Genomic DNA, 15,925 nt, shown 5'->3' on the forward strand with positions numbered 1-15,925 from the left:
GTTGATGTCCAAATTGAGTCAACTCCCTATCATCTTTAATTAGTGAATGTGAGGTCTTAAATAATTTTTTCTATTTATTTAAAAAAGTCAGGAAAAAAGTGTACATTTGGCTTCCTTCCTTCCATCTGCAGATATTATAACTAGAAGTCAGTCATTGCACTCTTTGTCCACAAGGTGTCAGTGTATGATCACATTAGCAGACTAAATCCTCACCGGGGAGTGCGTACTTGGTCAACACTTTTTTCCCACCATTTACTGGATATTTGATGCCTTTGGGAAATTGGGACTTGTGAATGCAATAAAAGTTTTCATGTGTTTATTCTTGTTAATTTGAATGAAAACTAAACAAAAATAATTTTGTCAACGTACACCAGACTAAAACTAGACTAAAACCCTCATTAATAAACAATAACTGGGACTAAGTCGGTATACATTTTTGTTGACTAATTAAGACGAGACAAAAATGTACTTCACTTAGTAAAAACTGGACTAAAATCTATGGACATTTTAGTTCATGAACAAAAACGAGACGAGAATTATTTTGTAAAATCTTGTCTGCTAATCTTTCACTCTGACACTGTCACGTGACCAACAGTGACCCCCCCCCCCCCCCCCCTTCAAATTTGCAGCTACCGAGGGCAACATGCACAAACACATGCGACAGACAGAAGGGGGATTCATGGTGAAAATTAAAAAATATATATAGTTATGATCTAACATTAATCCAATTGCTAGAACATTTCAACAATTATGTTAATCTGACCGATAACTAATGCTGGCTAATTTACTAGCTCGTAGCATGTAGCCATAGTAGCCACTTGTTGATGTACTGTAATTTTGTGTCAAGTTGGTTTTCATCAAAAAGATGAGAGAAAATTCGATGTGGAATAGTTTTAGATCTGAAATGTAAAAAAAAAAATACACTAATGTCATGACTAAAACTAGACTAAAATATTGACAATTTTTGTTGACTAAAACTAGATGAATAAAATTGTTTTCTTGAACTAAAATAAAGACTAAAATGCTAGATTTATAGTGGACTAAAATGTATTAAATAAAAACAAGATGCGCTTGACTAACTTAAAAATGGTGGATAAAATGAACACTAGTTCATTCAGCCTCTCTCTGTAGACTATTGGCACTAACTTCTCTGGAATGTCAGGCGAGCATGTGTTCAACCACAAGGGGTCAGGGTAGGATCACATAACTCAGGGGTGCCCAAGTTCGGTCCTCGAGAGCCCCTATCCAGCCTGTTTTCCATGTTTCTCTCCACTAACACACCTGATTCACGATCAGGATCGTTATCAGGCTTCTGCGAAGCTTGCTGATTAGCTGATCATTAGATTCAGCTGCATTGCAGGAGGGAAACATGGAAAACAGGCTGGATAGGGGCTCTCGAGGACTGGACTTGGCCACCACTGACATAACTAAACTGAAGACCAGGTGGAGTAACTACTCACTGGCTGTTAAGACTTATTTAGTGACTTGTGATTGGAATCACTAGCTAAGTGTTCCTGTCTAGAAGAGTGCTTCAGACCACCCTGGACTGCCACTTGAGCATTTTAACAGGAAGAGGCTGCTCTCACAACAAACTGACCGCATATAATCAGCATTGTGCCTAATAAACTCAACCGCCGCTTTGTCTTCCCCTTTCCATCCTCCGATTGTGTTCCAGCAATGCAAACCCAAACAATCTGTCTGGCCGTTCCCGCATAGGCGTGTTTTTATAAGCACGTCTTTGGGGAGATTTGTGGTGCTCTGAAGACTCTAGAGTCTACTAGATTTTCTTCCCCCATAGAGTCCCGTTTATTTTTTATCATTGCTCCAATTGTTGCCAAGCAAAACGTTTAACCTGATGTTATTGTGCGAGCACTGTTACACACGTACGCACGCCTCTGAAGGAATGCGCCTGACAAAACCCACAAGTCGATAGTGTTGCCGGTTTACTTCATTGTCTTTCAAGCATCTTACTTCCTGCGGCTTTTCCTTCACCCGTGCTTCTCTCTTTGCTCAAACTCATTAGCGTCACATTAGATAAGCAGGGACATCAGGAAAGAAGCTATTGTTCCTTCGATATGGAGATGTTTAGTTATGCTGAAATACAGAAGTTATGATGAAATATTGGCACTTTAACTGCCCCTCTTTTGTGTTAAATCACACTGGACAAGTAAGTACCCCAAGTCACAGCCAAAAATGATGACTTGATTGCTTATATTGTAGGTTTGAGTCCCATTAGTTTGGGTGGTCAAAGCAAAAGACATTAAATAATGCCAACGCTAACAACAATGTTAACAACAGAGCAATGCGCTTCCACTCACTTTGTAATACGGGTTTTGGCAGCAGATCATTCACTTTGCTCAGTGACTGGAAAATGGCACAACTATTGGGAAATCCAGTCGCAACACTGTCAAATGAGTTTCCACTCATGAAAAAGAGATCAATAGTGAAATGACGCTATTCCTGATTCTCAGGACAGTCTCAACATTTGAAGTAGAATTCAATGAAACCACTCATGTTCTTGGTTCACTTTTTTTTAAATTTTTTTTTTTTAAATCACATTCATATTTTTCAGTGGAACCTATTCTCGGCTACTCACTTCAAAATCTCACAATTTGCTGCTATCTATGCATTTCTGGCTTTTCTAAGAATCTGTCAAAGCATTGATCAATGGGAACGTGCCAAGGAATTATGTTGAAGTAAGACATCTCGACTTGATCTTTGTATTTTGGGTAGGCGCTAAATTTAGCCCAAAGGTTACAGAGAGTCTGTATGCATTTACTCTGCTGACTGCACTACAGGTGTGTTTTTTTCTTCTCATAATCGAGCCAATCAAGCCATTTATTTTTAAGCGTGTTGTAAGATGAGTTTGACGATGTTAAAGTGTTTTGGGATCATAGTTTTAGATTAGATATCTTTATGGACCAGTATATTATTATAGGCGTTCCTGAACATTTTTAGGGGTTCTCTAGCATTCATACATTTTTACTATTCGTGGCAGTACACTAAAGAACTTTCAGTTTACGTTGATTTTGGTGGCGCCATGTGGACAAAAGCGGTAATGTTATGCCTGAAGGAGGACCACATTACCCATGAGGACAAGTGCATTGTGTCTTTTTGTTTTGCTTTTGTTTTTTAGTTTACGGCAGCGAGTGAAAGCTAGGCTAAATTGTGATCCTTGACTGACCTTTTATCCGTCCGGGTAGAGTCCCTTTTTCTTTTCAGTTGTTTTGCAGCGTCTTCCAGAAAAGCAGTAATCATGCATCAACATTCAAATTGACTTCCGTCTTTGTAACGGATGGGGTAAGGGGGAAGTGACGTATGCCATAAAGCAGTCAGCACTTTTGTAGTTTTTTGTGTGGCAGTGTTCCTACCATCCTCCTCAAAGTTGCGTAGTGCCAGTACAAATGATACAGACCCCCTTAAGCCTTGACAAAGGTACCATTCAACTACTTTTAAGTCGATGTTTCATCCAAAGAGATCTGTTTTTTTTTTTTTATTGAGGTTGAAAAGTTCCTTAGTGCTACTTTAACCCCCTGCCAGTGCCAATATCTATGACTCACTGTATGAATCTTTAATGTGAACTAACCTAACACATAAATACCATGCTCCTGACTCAAGTTTTTAGCACCTACATCCATCAGTACCACCACTACCAACCTCTATTCTACTTTACGGTAGTGTATCAGTAAGGAAATGTGTGGTACCTCCCATTCCTAATTTCCAACATGGCAAAATTTCAGTCAGTAAGTCGCATGACATATTGTATACGCCCTTGATCCTTGTGTCACCCTATGCACCGCATGACTTACAACATTCGGCCAGTCTTGAAGTCAACCCTAATTTGACTCGGAATCATGCTCAAAACAGGCTCGCATTCCCAGTTTTTCCAATTCATAACTAGGTCTTCCATTCTCCTACTCTGCTCCCATCGTTGTCACTGTAATTGCCCCATAAAAAGAAATGCTCGCAGACATATTTGGTCCTCTCAAGTCCCTCTTTGCTCACAAGATTAATTGCCCGTAAAAGTGACACGCCACTTGTTGTCCTTCCTTTCTTCTCTCTCCTCTCTCTGGAGACCTTCACCCGCTTTACCGTCGTGTTGTTTAGTTTCCTTGGACTCTGCACAAGTGGGAACGTGCTGAACTTTTGCTCTGGTGCGGCTTATCAAGACCGATCAAGAGCAAATGTGTCTGGCATGTGTGTCAAAAAGCTTCTTTTTTTTGTGGTGTGATGGAACTGAGGCAATGGTTTCATAATCTTTGTAAGCGGAGGGTTTAATGAGGTTCACTCTGATGGAAATGTTGATATGGACTCTTTTCTTAAAGAGTTCAGACAGACAGAATCCGATGGTGAGGGCGCTGTGACCCCGGATTGTCAGCCAAAAATAGATTCACACTTAAAACACTATAACAGTGTTTTAGTTTACATACCTTGACTATCCTACCAAGTAGATTCATTCATACCATACACAGTATGCACAATTATTAGGCATTAAATGAGTATTTTATATAATTTTTATGCATATTTTCGAACTCCAAGCTGTATAAACTTGAATGCTTCTTGGATTTAAGCATATCGACAGGTGATATGCATTTGTGCAATGAGTGTGTAGCCTAAACAGATCAACAACCTATGTCAAGGGGTGCTTAATTATTAGACAGCTTCTTTAAAAAAAAAAAAAAAAAAGATATAGTCAAAATACTCACTTACACACAATGTATCTATTTACAGATGTTGCAATTCAGGGATTTATCCTTCTTTGTCTTCCCTTTGTTTATATTGGATCCTAACCATCTATCCAAAAACAACATTTCCAGACTATAAATGAACCGCAACAGGGTTCAATTTGACCCAGACCGAGACCAAAGTCCACGTGCCTAGTCGCAATTCCCCATGTTTCTCAACATCAATTCCACAAGGACCATGAGTTTCAAAGTCAGACCGTCAAGTATTTGCTTTCCCCCTGCCAAGACCGGATGAGGAGTCTGCAATTGGAGGATTGTGAGGACGGCTGCACGCTCAGCTGCCATGCTGGACTTGAGCCTCTTGGAAAGCCAAGCAGATCCGCAACGACTGGAGTGAGAGAACATTTTACATGGTTTACAAGTCATTACCAGTATCCTTTCCAGAACCTCTTCCCCTGCTTTACATCCTCTTTAAGGAATTGGACTTCAGTAGTTGGTAGCAGTTTTGGAAAATTCAGCCCCTTAAGCTGGTTTTGCTCAGGAACATGAAATTTGGTAAGCGTGCCAAGCGCAAATAAACCCACACAAATGTCTCAAGAAGCCATTTCCAGAAAGACACAGGAGCTCTGACATTTTGGTTTAAAGCAGCAATTTTAGTCTTTATTATCCTAGAGTCGTTTTAAGATGAACCTGTCCTGACCCTGTGTTTTTTTCTAATTCAGCTTTGAAGTCAGTTTGCGAAATGTTTATCATGACTTAACAAAAATGTCTCAACATCATTTCCAAAAGAAAATAGGAACTCTGCCATTTTGGTTTGAAGCTGCCGTTGTAGGGTACCCCCCCCCCCCCCCCCCCAAAGTGTCCACTAAAGACTAATTAGTCTCATAGAGTTTGTCTGATTTGCTACCACAGGATGAACCACCAATATTAGACACTAAGGCTGGGTATCGGTTCTAATTTCCTCAGTCGATTCGATTTCAATTCACAAGAGTTCAGTTCTATTCAATTTTGATTTTCCCCCCGATTCGATTTCAATTCACTTCACTTCAATCTGATATTAATTATTTAACATCAATTCTTAAATATAAAAACTCCACAAACATTAAATTCCAAATCAGAGGCAGTAATTGGTTAAATTATTTAGTTTATTAATCAAAGTAAGACGTGTTATCATCACTTAAGTGATTGACATCTGCAAGTATGAGATGAAAATATTTTCATAAATCTAATTCAATAATTGTAAATATTAATAAAAAAGATTCTGTATTGTCTTAAAGTGCATTAAGTCAGGTCTTTCATAAATATAAGAAAATACATTTAAATTCATGCAAACAGTAAATTCCAAGATTTTTTTTTACAAAAAAATTGGCCTTCAAAATTCTATTTTTCTTATAAATGTATGGGAAAAAGAATTAAAAATAATCGATTCATGGTTTTATGAATCTATATCAGGCTCGAAAAGGAAAATCGATTCGATATTGATTATTAGATTTTTTTTTAAAACCAGCCCTACTAGACAGGTGGATGAAGAAAAATACTTCTCTACAGTGTAGCATTTGGAGGTTGCAAGTTCGTAGCCTCACCCTTATTGCCACATGTTGAAACTCTTTGTCTTGTTGATTTGTGTTCTTCTGTCCCAATGGTGACTGATGTGACAGTTGGAGTTCCTTTAATGAGGTTTGAGTGACACCTTGTAAGCTGCTGATGTGTTCTAAGCTTCTTCTAAGGTTAGAGTTCATGTTTGGATAGTAAGAAGGAAGAGCCAGTCATACCCCCTAACTCCCGAAACAAATCACTAATCCACCGTCCCTTATCCCCAACTCTCCGAAACCTAATCGCAAATATCCTTAATCATGAGGAATTCTCCCTCTGAAATCGCTGCTGCACAGAATATCATCTGTTATCTTGAACGTCGTAGAGACGCTGGAGCACGCCATGAGTTATCGCACCATTTTGAAGGAAATGACTCCCCAGTGAAATCAGTGCTGTCTGAGATGTAAAATGTAGCAAAAAAGACAAATGAACTCGCTCCAGAAAAACACATGGCTTACGTTTGAGGCTGAACGTCATAATTCCAACAGTTAGGACGGGGCGCTAATCGAAATGATAAACCCAACATTTATTTAAAGAAACATGGCTTGAGAGATAATCACATATAAGTTAAAAAAATAATAATAATAATTTTTGGCCCCCCAAAGTAAAAATTCTAAGGTTTTTTGATGGATTTGTTCAAACTATTATAGACAACTTTGAAAACAGTTTACACATGTTTTTGTGCTTTAGTAAGCTACATTATGAGTCTGTATGGTTAGCATGATGCTGGCCCAAAACAGCAGGGGGATGCATTTTTCTCTCGCGAGTCCCCCATCTCCGGCCGGGCTGTGCTGGCACCGGCGGGGGGCTTGACCAGGTTGAGTGGACGTGGGGATAGGAGAGGCCGAAACAAGGCGGCGGTGGCGAGCGAGACGAGGGGGCGAGGCGGTCAGGCCTCTCGGCCGTCTGCTGGAAACCACCGGCACACTGCGATTCGACATTGTCCCTTTCAAATAAAATTAAATGAATGAACCCAGGTCCTTTGGCAAAAATTACCCCAAGCCCGTCCACAAAAATATCTTAGGGACATATGCCCTAAAACAGGAGTCCCCAAATAAATTGGCAAGGGGTCCACTAACCCGATCAGTTTAATTGACCAGGGTCCGGACATGGAAAAACAGCAATAATTTCATTTTCTGTTTTTTTTTATTCAAATATGTCAATTAATTGCCAACAAAATAAAAATGGTTAAATATCCATCCATCCATCCATTTTCTTAACCGCTTTTCCTCACCAAGGTCGCGGGGGGGACTGGAGCCTATCCCAGCTGGCTTCGGGCAAAAGAAAGTGACACCACAAAGACCTGCAAAACGAGTGAAGATACTGTAACGTGCATGCCAGGCCACTGTATGGCAACGTAAAGAAAACATTTGCCGTTTTGTCTGCTCAAACCACTTTTTTAATACAGTCAAATAGGAATTATTTTACGAATTATTGAATTTGTGTTTGTATTGAACATACCCGCACTGGTCCAAGACCTCAATTTTGAAAACTCATAAAAAAAATAAAAAAAAGTAAAAGTATGATTCACTAAAATTATGATGCAATACATCCATCCATTTTCTTAACCGCTTGTCGTCACAAGGGTCGCGGGGGGCGCTGGAGCCTATCCCAGTAAGCGGGGTACACCCTGAACTGGTTGCCAGCCAATTGCAGGGCACACAGAGACGAACATCCACACTCACAATCACACCTATGGACAATTTGGAATGTTCAATTAACCTGCCATGCATGTCTTTGGAATGTGGGAGGAAACCAGAGTACCCGGAAAAAACCCACGCAAGCACGGGGAGAACATGCAAACTCCACCCAGGAAGGCCGAAGCCCGGACGGACGTGCTAACCACTCATCCACCGTGCCGCCCCTAATTCTTAAATAATTCAACTTATTTTTAGTCTGTTGTATATATAATATAAATAAATATTAAAAAATATTAATTTCATTAATTTCTTTTTTGTGTGTAAATATTAAATTGTTAAATCTTTCAAGGAAGGGTCCCCATCACTAGTTCTTGATACAGACATTTTCACATGATTTCCTTTCTCTTTCAGCATTTTCTTTGTCTTCTCCTCTCGTATGTGTTTTCAAAGCTGTGATACCCAAAATGTCCTCAATAAATGTTTTAGTCTCTTTGTGATAGAATCCTACATACACCTTAAACCGAGGATTTCCCCTTACATCAGTTGATTGATGATTCATCCGCAAACATTCCTCGACCATTCCGGAGTCAGTAAAAGGATTTTTGTGCTGCATCCCAAATCCACTCCACGCGTAGTGAGCACTCGCACGGGGCTCGTAGCCCTCGAGGAGGGTGAAATTAAAGCATACATCTCAGTCCATTCTCTTTTCAGTGTCTGTTTTTTTTAAACTTTTGACAAGTTTTTCGAGAAAATGTGTGTACCACGAAAAACAAAACAAAGTGCGAGCTTGCCGGATCCCGCCTCTGTCAAAGGACCCCCAAGCATAGCTGCCCTCACGCGCGCCTATTCAAATTCGTCTACCGGTAAAATGAATCCTTGGAACTTTTGGATCCACAGTCGCTCCTTTGTGCTGATTCTATTTGCTCTTTAATGAAATGTAATCACGTTCTCTGTTTTAAAGTAAAACATTAAGCTCTTGACATTACAACCGAAGAAACTGCCATGCAAGAACCGTACAGCATTTCATGTTTTTAGATAGAATGTCAGTGCATTCTTAAAGTTTTAAAGTAGAAAATGAATAAATGACATCCTTAAATCAAATGTTTTAAATGAGAAAATAGACAAACATAATTACAGGTTGCAATGTGCCTGAGTAAGAGACCTTAAAAAGGTTTTCTAAAGTGCATATGATAAATCCCACAAATAGTTCACTTAATAGTGTTGTTTTGTTTTTGTTTTTTTATTAACTCTGGACGTAGTTGCAATATTGAGGCAAGTACAAGTCATCGTATTAATCTTCTCTGTGAGCAAGTTTCCCTCCAAATGCTATTAAGCGTTGGCGTGCGGGTCGGCGACTTAATGAAACGAATACATCAACGGTCTTGCCGCCATCTGCATTTTTTTTTTTACGGCAGCCGCCGCGCCGCCTGCGATGTGTTGATTAGCCCGGTGCAAAAAAAAACAGGTAATTGAAGCACAGTAGCTAAATTTAGCCAGGCAGCACGATTAGCGATGATGGCGCATGATGCATGACACTCGTTAGCGGCGCCAACGCTATAGTCTTGCCGCCCACATTCACGCTCCTTACAGGAGAATGCCGTTCTGTCAGCAACGGTCTCACTATTCCTCTTAAGTACTCAACTTTGGGCTGCTATTAAGTGACTTTCGACAAAGTATACAATCACTTCTGTAATGGTGTAAATCAATGTATCATAGCATTTTTAATTGCTATGCAAATATCGGCTAGCAAACCTTACCTTGAGCACCACTTTTCATTTGATTGTCATCGTTAGCATCCTCCTCGTTAGCTCAGCGCCACTGACTAAATGTGCGCAGAAAAACCAAAAACAAAGCGGCTGGGAAGGCAAAGTGGAACACTTGGTTCCATGTTGCAGTGTTTTCCATCATCATTAGCATTTTCAATCAACTGATTCTGAGCCGCATTTTGTCCAATTTTATAATTCTATTCTCAAAAATGCGTACGGAAAAAAGAAAGAAAGCCAAACATCACCTGATGCAAATGAGTATTAGTGATAATTGTACTTACCAATAAAAATGCCAATATGAAAATCTTTTTTTTTTTATATATATATATATATTCATAGTCATAATTACAAATTTCATTTTTAGCGTAGCATAAAATACACTGCTTAAAGCGGCACTTGGTATAAAAACCCAAAGAAACATCCCAAAATATGGACAAAAGCAAATTAGATTAACTAGTGCCAAGTTGGGTATCGGAAAAAAATTGGTCATCGCTATAATGGCACACTCAATATGCATATCGCAAAGTCGTGTTAAGGAATTGTTTGCTTTTATCTGACTTTGGCCAATCATATGTAACCTTAAATGCGCATTGACATCCAATTAGAGAACAGTATGGCATTATTAACACTAAATGGCTTAATTAGCTTTTTTTTTTTTTTGTGAAAAAAGGATTTGTTTCATGAGATAATGAAGATGTCATTTCTTTGGGTATGTGTTAAATGTAATAATATCAATATCGCAATATTTGACACTAGGGGTGCACCGATCGATCGCCCGGCTGGCCGATTTTATCTGCCTCGATTTCCTTAGTTTTGGGCGATCGGTGATCGGCCGATTCCTTAAATATAAACCGATAGGGGTGTGAATTGCCTAGTACCTGGCGATTTGATTCGTATCATGATTCATTGGCCACGATTCGATTCAATACCAATTAATCCCAATGCGAATCTATAAATTGATTATTGCGATTTTTTTTTTTTTTTTTTTAAAAACTCAAATTCAGAAAATACTAATCAGGAAACTTGTACATGTACACTGTAAGATTTGTATAAAAATATATTTATTTATCTGAAAATTCAGGTTGCAGTCTGTTTAATGCTTGAACAGCACTGAAATAAAAATATTACGGTTTAATGTTCCATTAATATAACATTCTTCCATGCTTAATGTGTAAATCCTAACCCTAAGTAAGACGTTTCGTTTAATATTCCCATTAAAAAAATAGATGTTTAAAAATCGATTCGGACGCATATTGAATCGATTTGAGAAGTGCGCGCTGTAATATCGCGATATATTGCCAAATCAATTTTTTCTAACACCCCTATAAACCGATCTTTTCCACCGATCTCTTCTCCCTACTCAGAGGTCTGAAAAATCTGCCACTGTCCTATTAGATGACTCATAGGCTTTTCATTTTTATTTCAGAGAACTACTTAATTTGCAGTTTGTATTATTTCACAGATATTGTTCAATGTTTTCCAATAAAATAAGATTGGAACTCTGAAGCTGTATGCTGTTTGTTATGAAGAAAAATTGAGATCGGAAAAATCGGTATTGGCAGGTTTTAAAAAAATCGGTGATCGGCTAGGAAATTGTGATCGGTGCACCCCTATTTGACACCCATATCACATGTCACATTTTCCCAATACATGCAGCTCTAATGCCAAGCTACTTTGTTTATTTTCATCGTGTCGTCGTTAGCACTTAGCTCAGAGTCATTGATATGCTTTGCATGCACCAAACGGCCAAAAACATGGACATTGATGAGAAGTAGATCCACTGATGCCAAGCCACTATATTCAGTTCTCATTCGGTTTCAGACTTGATGACTTTTCCATCTTTTCTCGAGGTATTGGACTGTAGTGGCTCTTGTTTTATTATTAATGGAACTTTGGATGACATATTATTGGATGATTGACAGTTCGTTTCCCCCATTGTCCGCAATCCAAGGTGAAATTCCAAAGAGGACATAAAACGGAACGTCTGTTTTCCTGATGCAGCATCTCGTATTCAAGTGGAGTTACCCAAGTTGACAATGAACATTTAGCAACAGCTTACATAAACAATGAACCCAAGTGTGTCGCAGTTTCTGGCATCTGCAGGCAGTCCTGTCGGGAATAAGTGTTTTGTAAAGAGGGGAAAGTTTGAAAGTCCGCCCCTCAGTCGTATTGGGACAACAGTGTTTAGATTATGCAGCTGTACTTGTCAAAGAGATTCTTGTACTGTTGTACATCAGCCTTTTGCACAGAGAGATGCTACAAAAGTGTCAGATCAAAGCCAAAGCAGCATTTTTTTTCTCCATTGCCATTCACTCTGACCCAGTAAAGGCGGGATACAGTGTTTGTTATGACTTTGAAACCACCAATTTTGTATTTTTACTTTTCACACAGAACAGCGACTAAGTAAAAAACTGAAATGAGCTGGTTCGGCTGGCCCACATATGGCTTAGGCCCACGAGAGCGCAGCATCATACAAAATTACAATTGGTGACCCTTCGCTGTATACCAAGAAATGGAGCACATCCACATCACCTGACTCCCTTAAACGGAATAACTGTGACAGGTGAAAAGGGCTTAAGTGTGCTCGTTTATTTAGTCTGACAATACACATAGACCTTGTTCAGACTGGCAGCCCAAATCCGATATCCAGCCCATCCAGATTGAATGTGGATGGCTCTTTTGTAGTCTGAACTGTCACAAATCACATGAAATCCAATTTTTGCAGGACGGATTGAAACTACACGCGGGGGCTAATTCCATATCCGATTTGGACAGGATGTGTCTCAGTCTGATCAGCTCGAAGCACTGAGTCAGAACAGTTTTGATTGTCCTGACGTCACTCGACGCGTGCAAAACCAATGCGCCCGCGTTGTCAATATCCAATCGGTTCGCTACCCGGCCGTCAAGGCGATTGAGTGTCAAGCATGCGAGGAAATACAGTGACAGTTTACGTTACTTGCGCTGAAGTCTCATATATTCTTTATCCTCTGCAAAGAATGAATAATATTATTGCACCTTACTAACAGTAAATGACAGTGTAGGAATGACATGTAGACAGACAATATAACAATACTTGTAAATATATTATGTATCCTCTGCAAAGAATGAAGTCTCACTACCCCATCAAATCTTCACATGCGCAACCGGAAATAGCGAAATAATGCCCGGTCATAGCCACAAATATATGGTCGTTAAAAAAAATAACAACGAAATGAAATAAAGAAAAGTAAAAGAAAACTGCTTAACGTGCTTGCGAGGAACGGAAAGAACCAAGCGGTAAACAGCGTCACATGACGTCAAACACTACACGCTCTGGGCGCTGCCTCCGTTGAACAGGACCAGATCGGACTTGGACACTTACTAAAAACAATCCGATTTGTCTGCAGTTTGAACGCAGCCACAGACTCAAAGTAGCCCGATAAGAGCTGGAACAGTAGATCCGGAATTTTACCTGCTTGCCTTTAAACAGCGACCACATACTTGTCGGACAGTGAAAGTAGTGGGAGTCGGGTGTTAAACTTCACACACCTGTCCTGGCTTTTCTCTATACACTCTTCTAGCCTGTTTTCTGAAGCTGTGGCAAAATGGCCGCCCCCTGAGGAAGATAAAACAGGTGTATTTTGCTGCTAAAACTCATGTTTCACATACACAGTATTCATCAGAATGCAGTTTTAGACTAGTAGGAACACCTACAACATATTATTGTCAAGAAAATGTTTGGGTTAACTTCCCCTTTAAGGTCATGAAGCACTCTGCTGGTTAATTGTGCCCCATGCCAGACAAACCTCACTGATTACTCACTAATAGCAAGCGCGTGTAGTGTGTCTGCGTGCGTGAGTTAGCCTTTACTCAGCTGCCTAATGAGGTTAGAGTAGGGATTTCTCATCAGGTCACACCCAGAGTTTGTATACTGCGCACACACACACACACACACACACACACACACACACACACACTGCACCTTTTATTAGCATCATTACATCCAGCTCCAGCTGACTCCAGCGCTAATGTGAAGTGTGTGCGTGTTTAAGGCCCTAATGGGATGGAAGGGTCTTGACGTGTGTTTGTAATTTACGGGTGTGCGTGTGTGCACCTATTCATGTGTGCAAGTGTTGTTTTAACCGGAGCTTGTCCAGCATGCTATTAAAGCGCTAATGTGAAGTGAACCTTTAATGTGCTGGAAACGTCAACAAATAGTACAGTCGTTTGCGTGCGTGCGCGTGTGTGTGCGCACATGCATGCATATCAGTGTCAATATGTGTTCTATATGTGTGTGATGTTTGGGTAACGTGCACAAGTAAAAATTGGAGTGTTGTTTTTCTTCGCATTCTGATAAAAGGTTCCCACACCCTCTACTTTGTAGCCTTTAAGCTCGGATCTCACTGAGCAGTGAAAGCCTGTGAGGGAAAAAGGCTAAGATTGAGAAGTGCTCGCTTACAAAAACATTTTGAGAACTAGTCAGCTAACTAAACATTTACTTGGTAGTTGAATTTCACACTCATTGTTTAGGCAGACGCTCCGGACACACAACTATTGGGATACAAGTCAATTTTCCACATTAAAGTAGCATTTTAGATTTGTTTCTCATCATGCAAGTGTAAAAAATGACGTGAATCCCTTCAATTTGACTTTTCTTCTTGCAAGCCACTTAAGTACAGTATCCCCTTTATCATTGTCCTCTGTGTGTCTTCCCTGCAGTTGATCGCCATCTATGACGAGCAGGAGCCCCACCATGGCGGCGACGGCACCAGCGCCAGTTCCACGGGCACCCAGAGCCCAGACCTATTTGCCACCGTGGACCTCGTCGCGGGCAGTGGCGTCTCCTCAGCCTTCCAACCCTACCAGGCGGCCAGCGAGATTGAGGTCACGCCGTCAGCCCTACGCACTAGTAAGCACGATTTAGTTACAATGTTTTCTTCGACCCCTTTCTTCCTTGCGTCACAAAAAAAGCAACGGAAAAAAGCCATGTTTTTTTTACCCAGGGAAATAGCACTCTAAAAAATGATATACAAATATATACATACTTAAAAACGTTATTGTATATTAATTAAACAGAAAGTAAAGTAACCACATTATGATTATTTTGGCATAATACAGTCATTCAAACACTGTTATTTACTGTTAATAAGGTGCAATAATATTATTCATTCTTTGCAGAGGATAAAGAATATATTTACAAGTATTGTTATATTGTCTGTCTACATGTCATTCAAACATTGTTATTTACTGTTAGTAAGGCGCAATAATATTATTCATTCTTTGCAGAGGATAAAGAATATATTTACAAGTATTGTTATATTGTCTGTCTACATGTCTTGCGCACCGTTTGTGTTCAAATAGCAGTTTCTTGAAGCCCTGTAACACTGCCAGATGCTATTCGTTAACCTGTCTAATATGGCATTTGTGTTCGCATTAAGCCAGCAATTTAATACTAGGTTGTTTTGAGTGCAACAAATATACATTTTTTATGGTTTAGTTTAGCAGTAACCTTCAACTCTTAGGAGCCATAAACAATTTAAAACCTCTTTTTCAAGGCTTTTTTTCACAATGGCAAACTGCTGCTCGTCGTGACTTGAGTTCATTGCCAGATACAGTGCTCATATGCCATTTTTTTTTTCAAAGTTCGAATCGGGGAAAAAATTGTATGTCTGGTCACTCACATTGTATATTTCTGTATTGTTTGAATAGATTAAATGTGTAAATCGTGAGCGAGTGTATCAATGCCCTTTGGGAATTGAAGTCCTAAAGTGTCGAGTCGTTTGCCCATGCCAAAACTCCACCTCCCAGCGCAGTCACTTCCTGGTCCCACGCTCCCAAGTGCCCCGTTCTTGCACTTGACACTTGAGTTTGTTGGCTCTCGTGTTTATAATAATCCTCGCTTGTTTATGTGTTCAAAATGAAAAGGCTTCATGACATTTCATCCTGTCAACAAGACATTTTTCTCCTTTGCGTTCCCCGTGTGGTCCGCCAAAACCAGCCCTCATATTTGTGTGTGTCGTCAAAAACAAAACAATTGAGGGTCATGTAGGGTTTTGAGTTGCGCTGCCGTCTATCGGCAGGCGTGTTGTTTGGACCTAGGCTTCCCACACAGAGCAACTTTTAAACAGCGTGATTAGTTTTAATGGAAGGCTCTTCCCTCCCTCGCATTGTTGTTGTTCCCACACTGTTGAACCGACTCCAGCCCTCTGCCTCGTTAGCCACCGATCCCCCACGGTGGCGTGCTGCTGATTAATTGACTTCA

General features: G+C 40.0%; 1 protein-coding gene across 11 annotated transcripts in view; it reads left to right on the forward strand.

The window, feature by feature from the left end:
- Nucleotides 1-15,925, forward strand: part of pard3ab (par-3 family cell polarity regulator alpha, b) — a 156,327-nt gene that overhangs the window by 38,212 nt on the left and 102,190 nt on the right. For all 11 annotated transcript variants that reach the window (XR_013291438.1, XR_013291439.1, XM_077559901.1 and 8 more), the window contains exon 3: nt 14,383-14,572. Coding sequence is in view for 9 of the 11 variants with exons in the window: in XM_077559901.1 (XP_077416027.1) it covers nt 14,383-14,572 (190 nt within the window). In the remaining 2 variants the exon portion in view is untranslated. The remainder of the gene's footprint in view (nt 1-14,382; nt 14,573-15,925) is intronic.

This window comes from Vanacampus margaritifer, chromosome 2, assembly GCF_051991255.1.
Source record: "Vanacampus margaritifer isolate UIUO_Vmar chromosome 2, RoL_Vmar_1.0, whole genome shotgun sequence".
NCBI classification, from domain to species: domain Eukaryota; kingdom Metazoa; phylum Chordata; class Actinopteri; order Syngnathiformes; family Syngnathidae; genus Vanacampus; species Vanacampus margaritifer.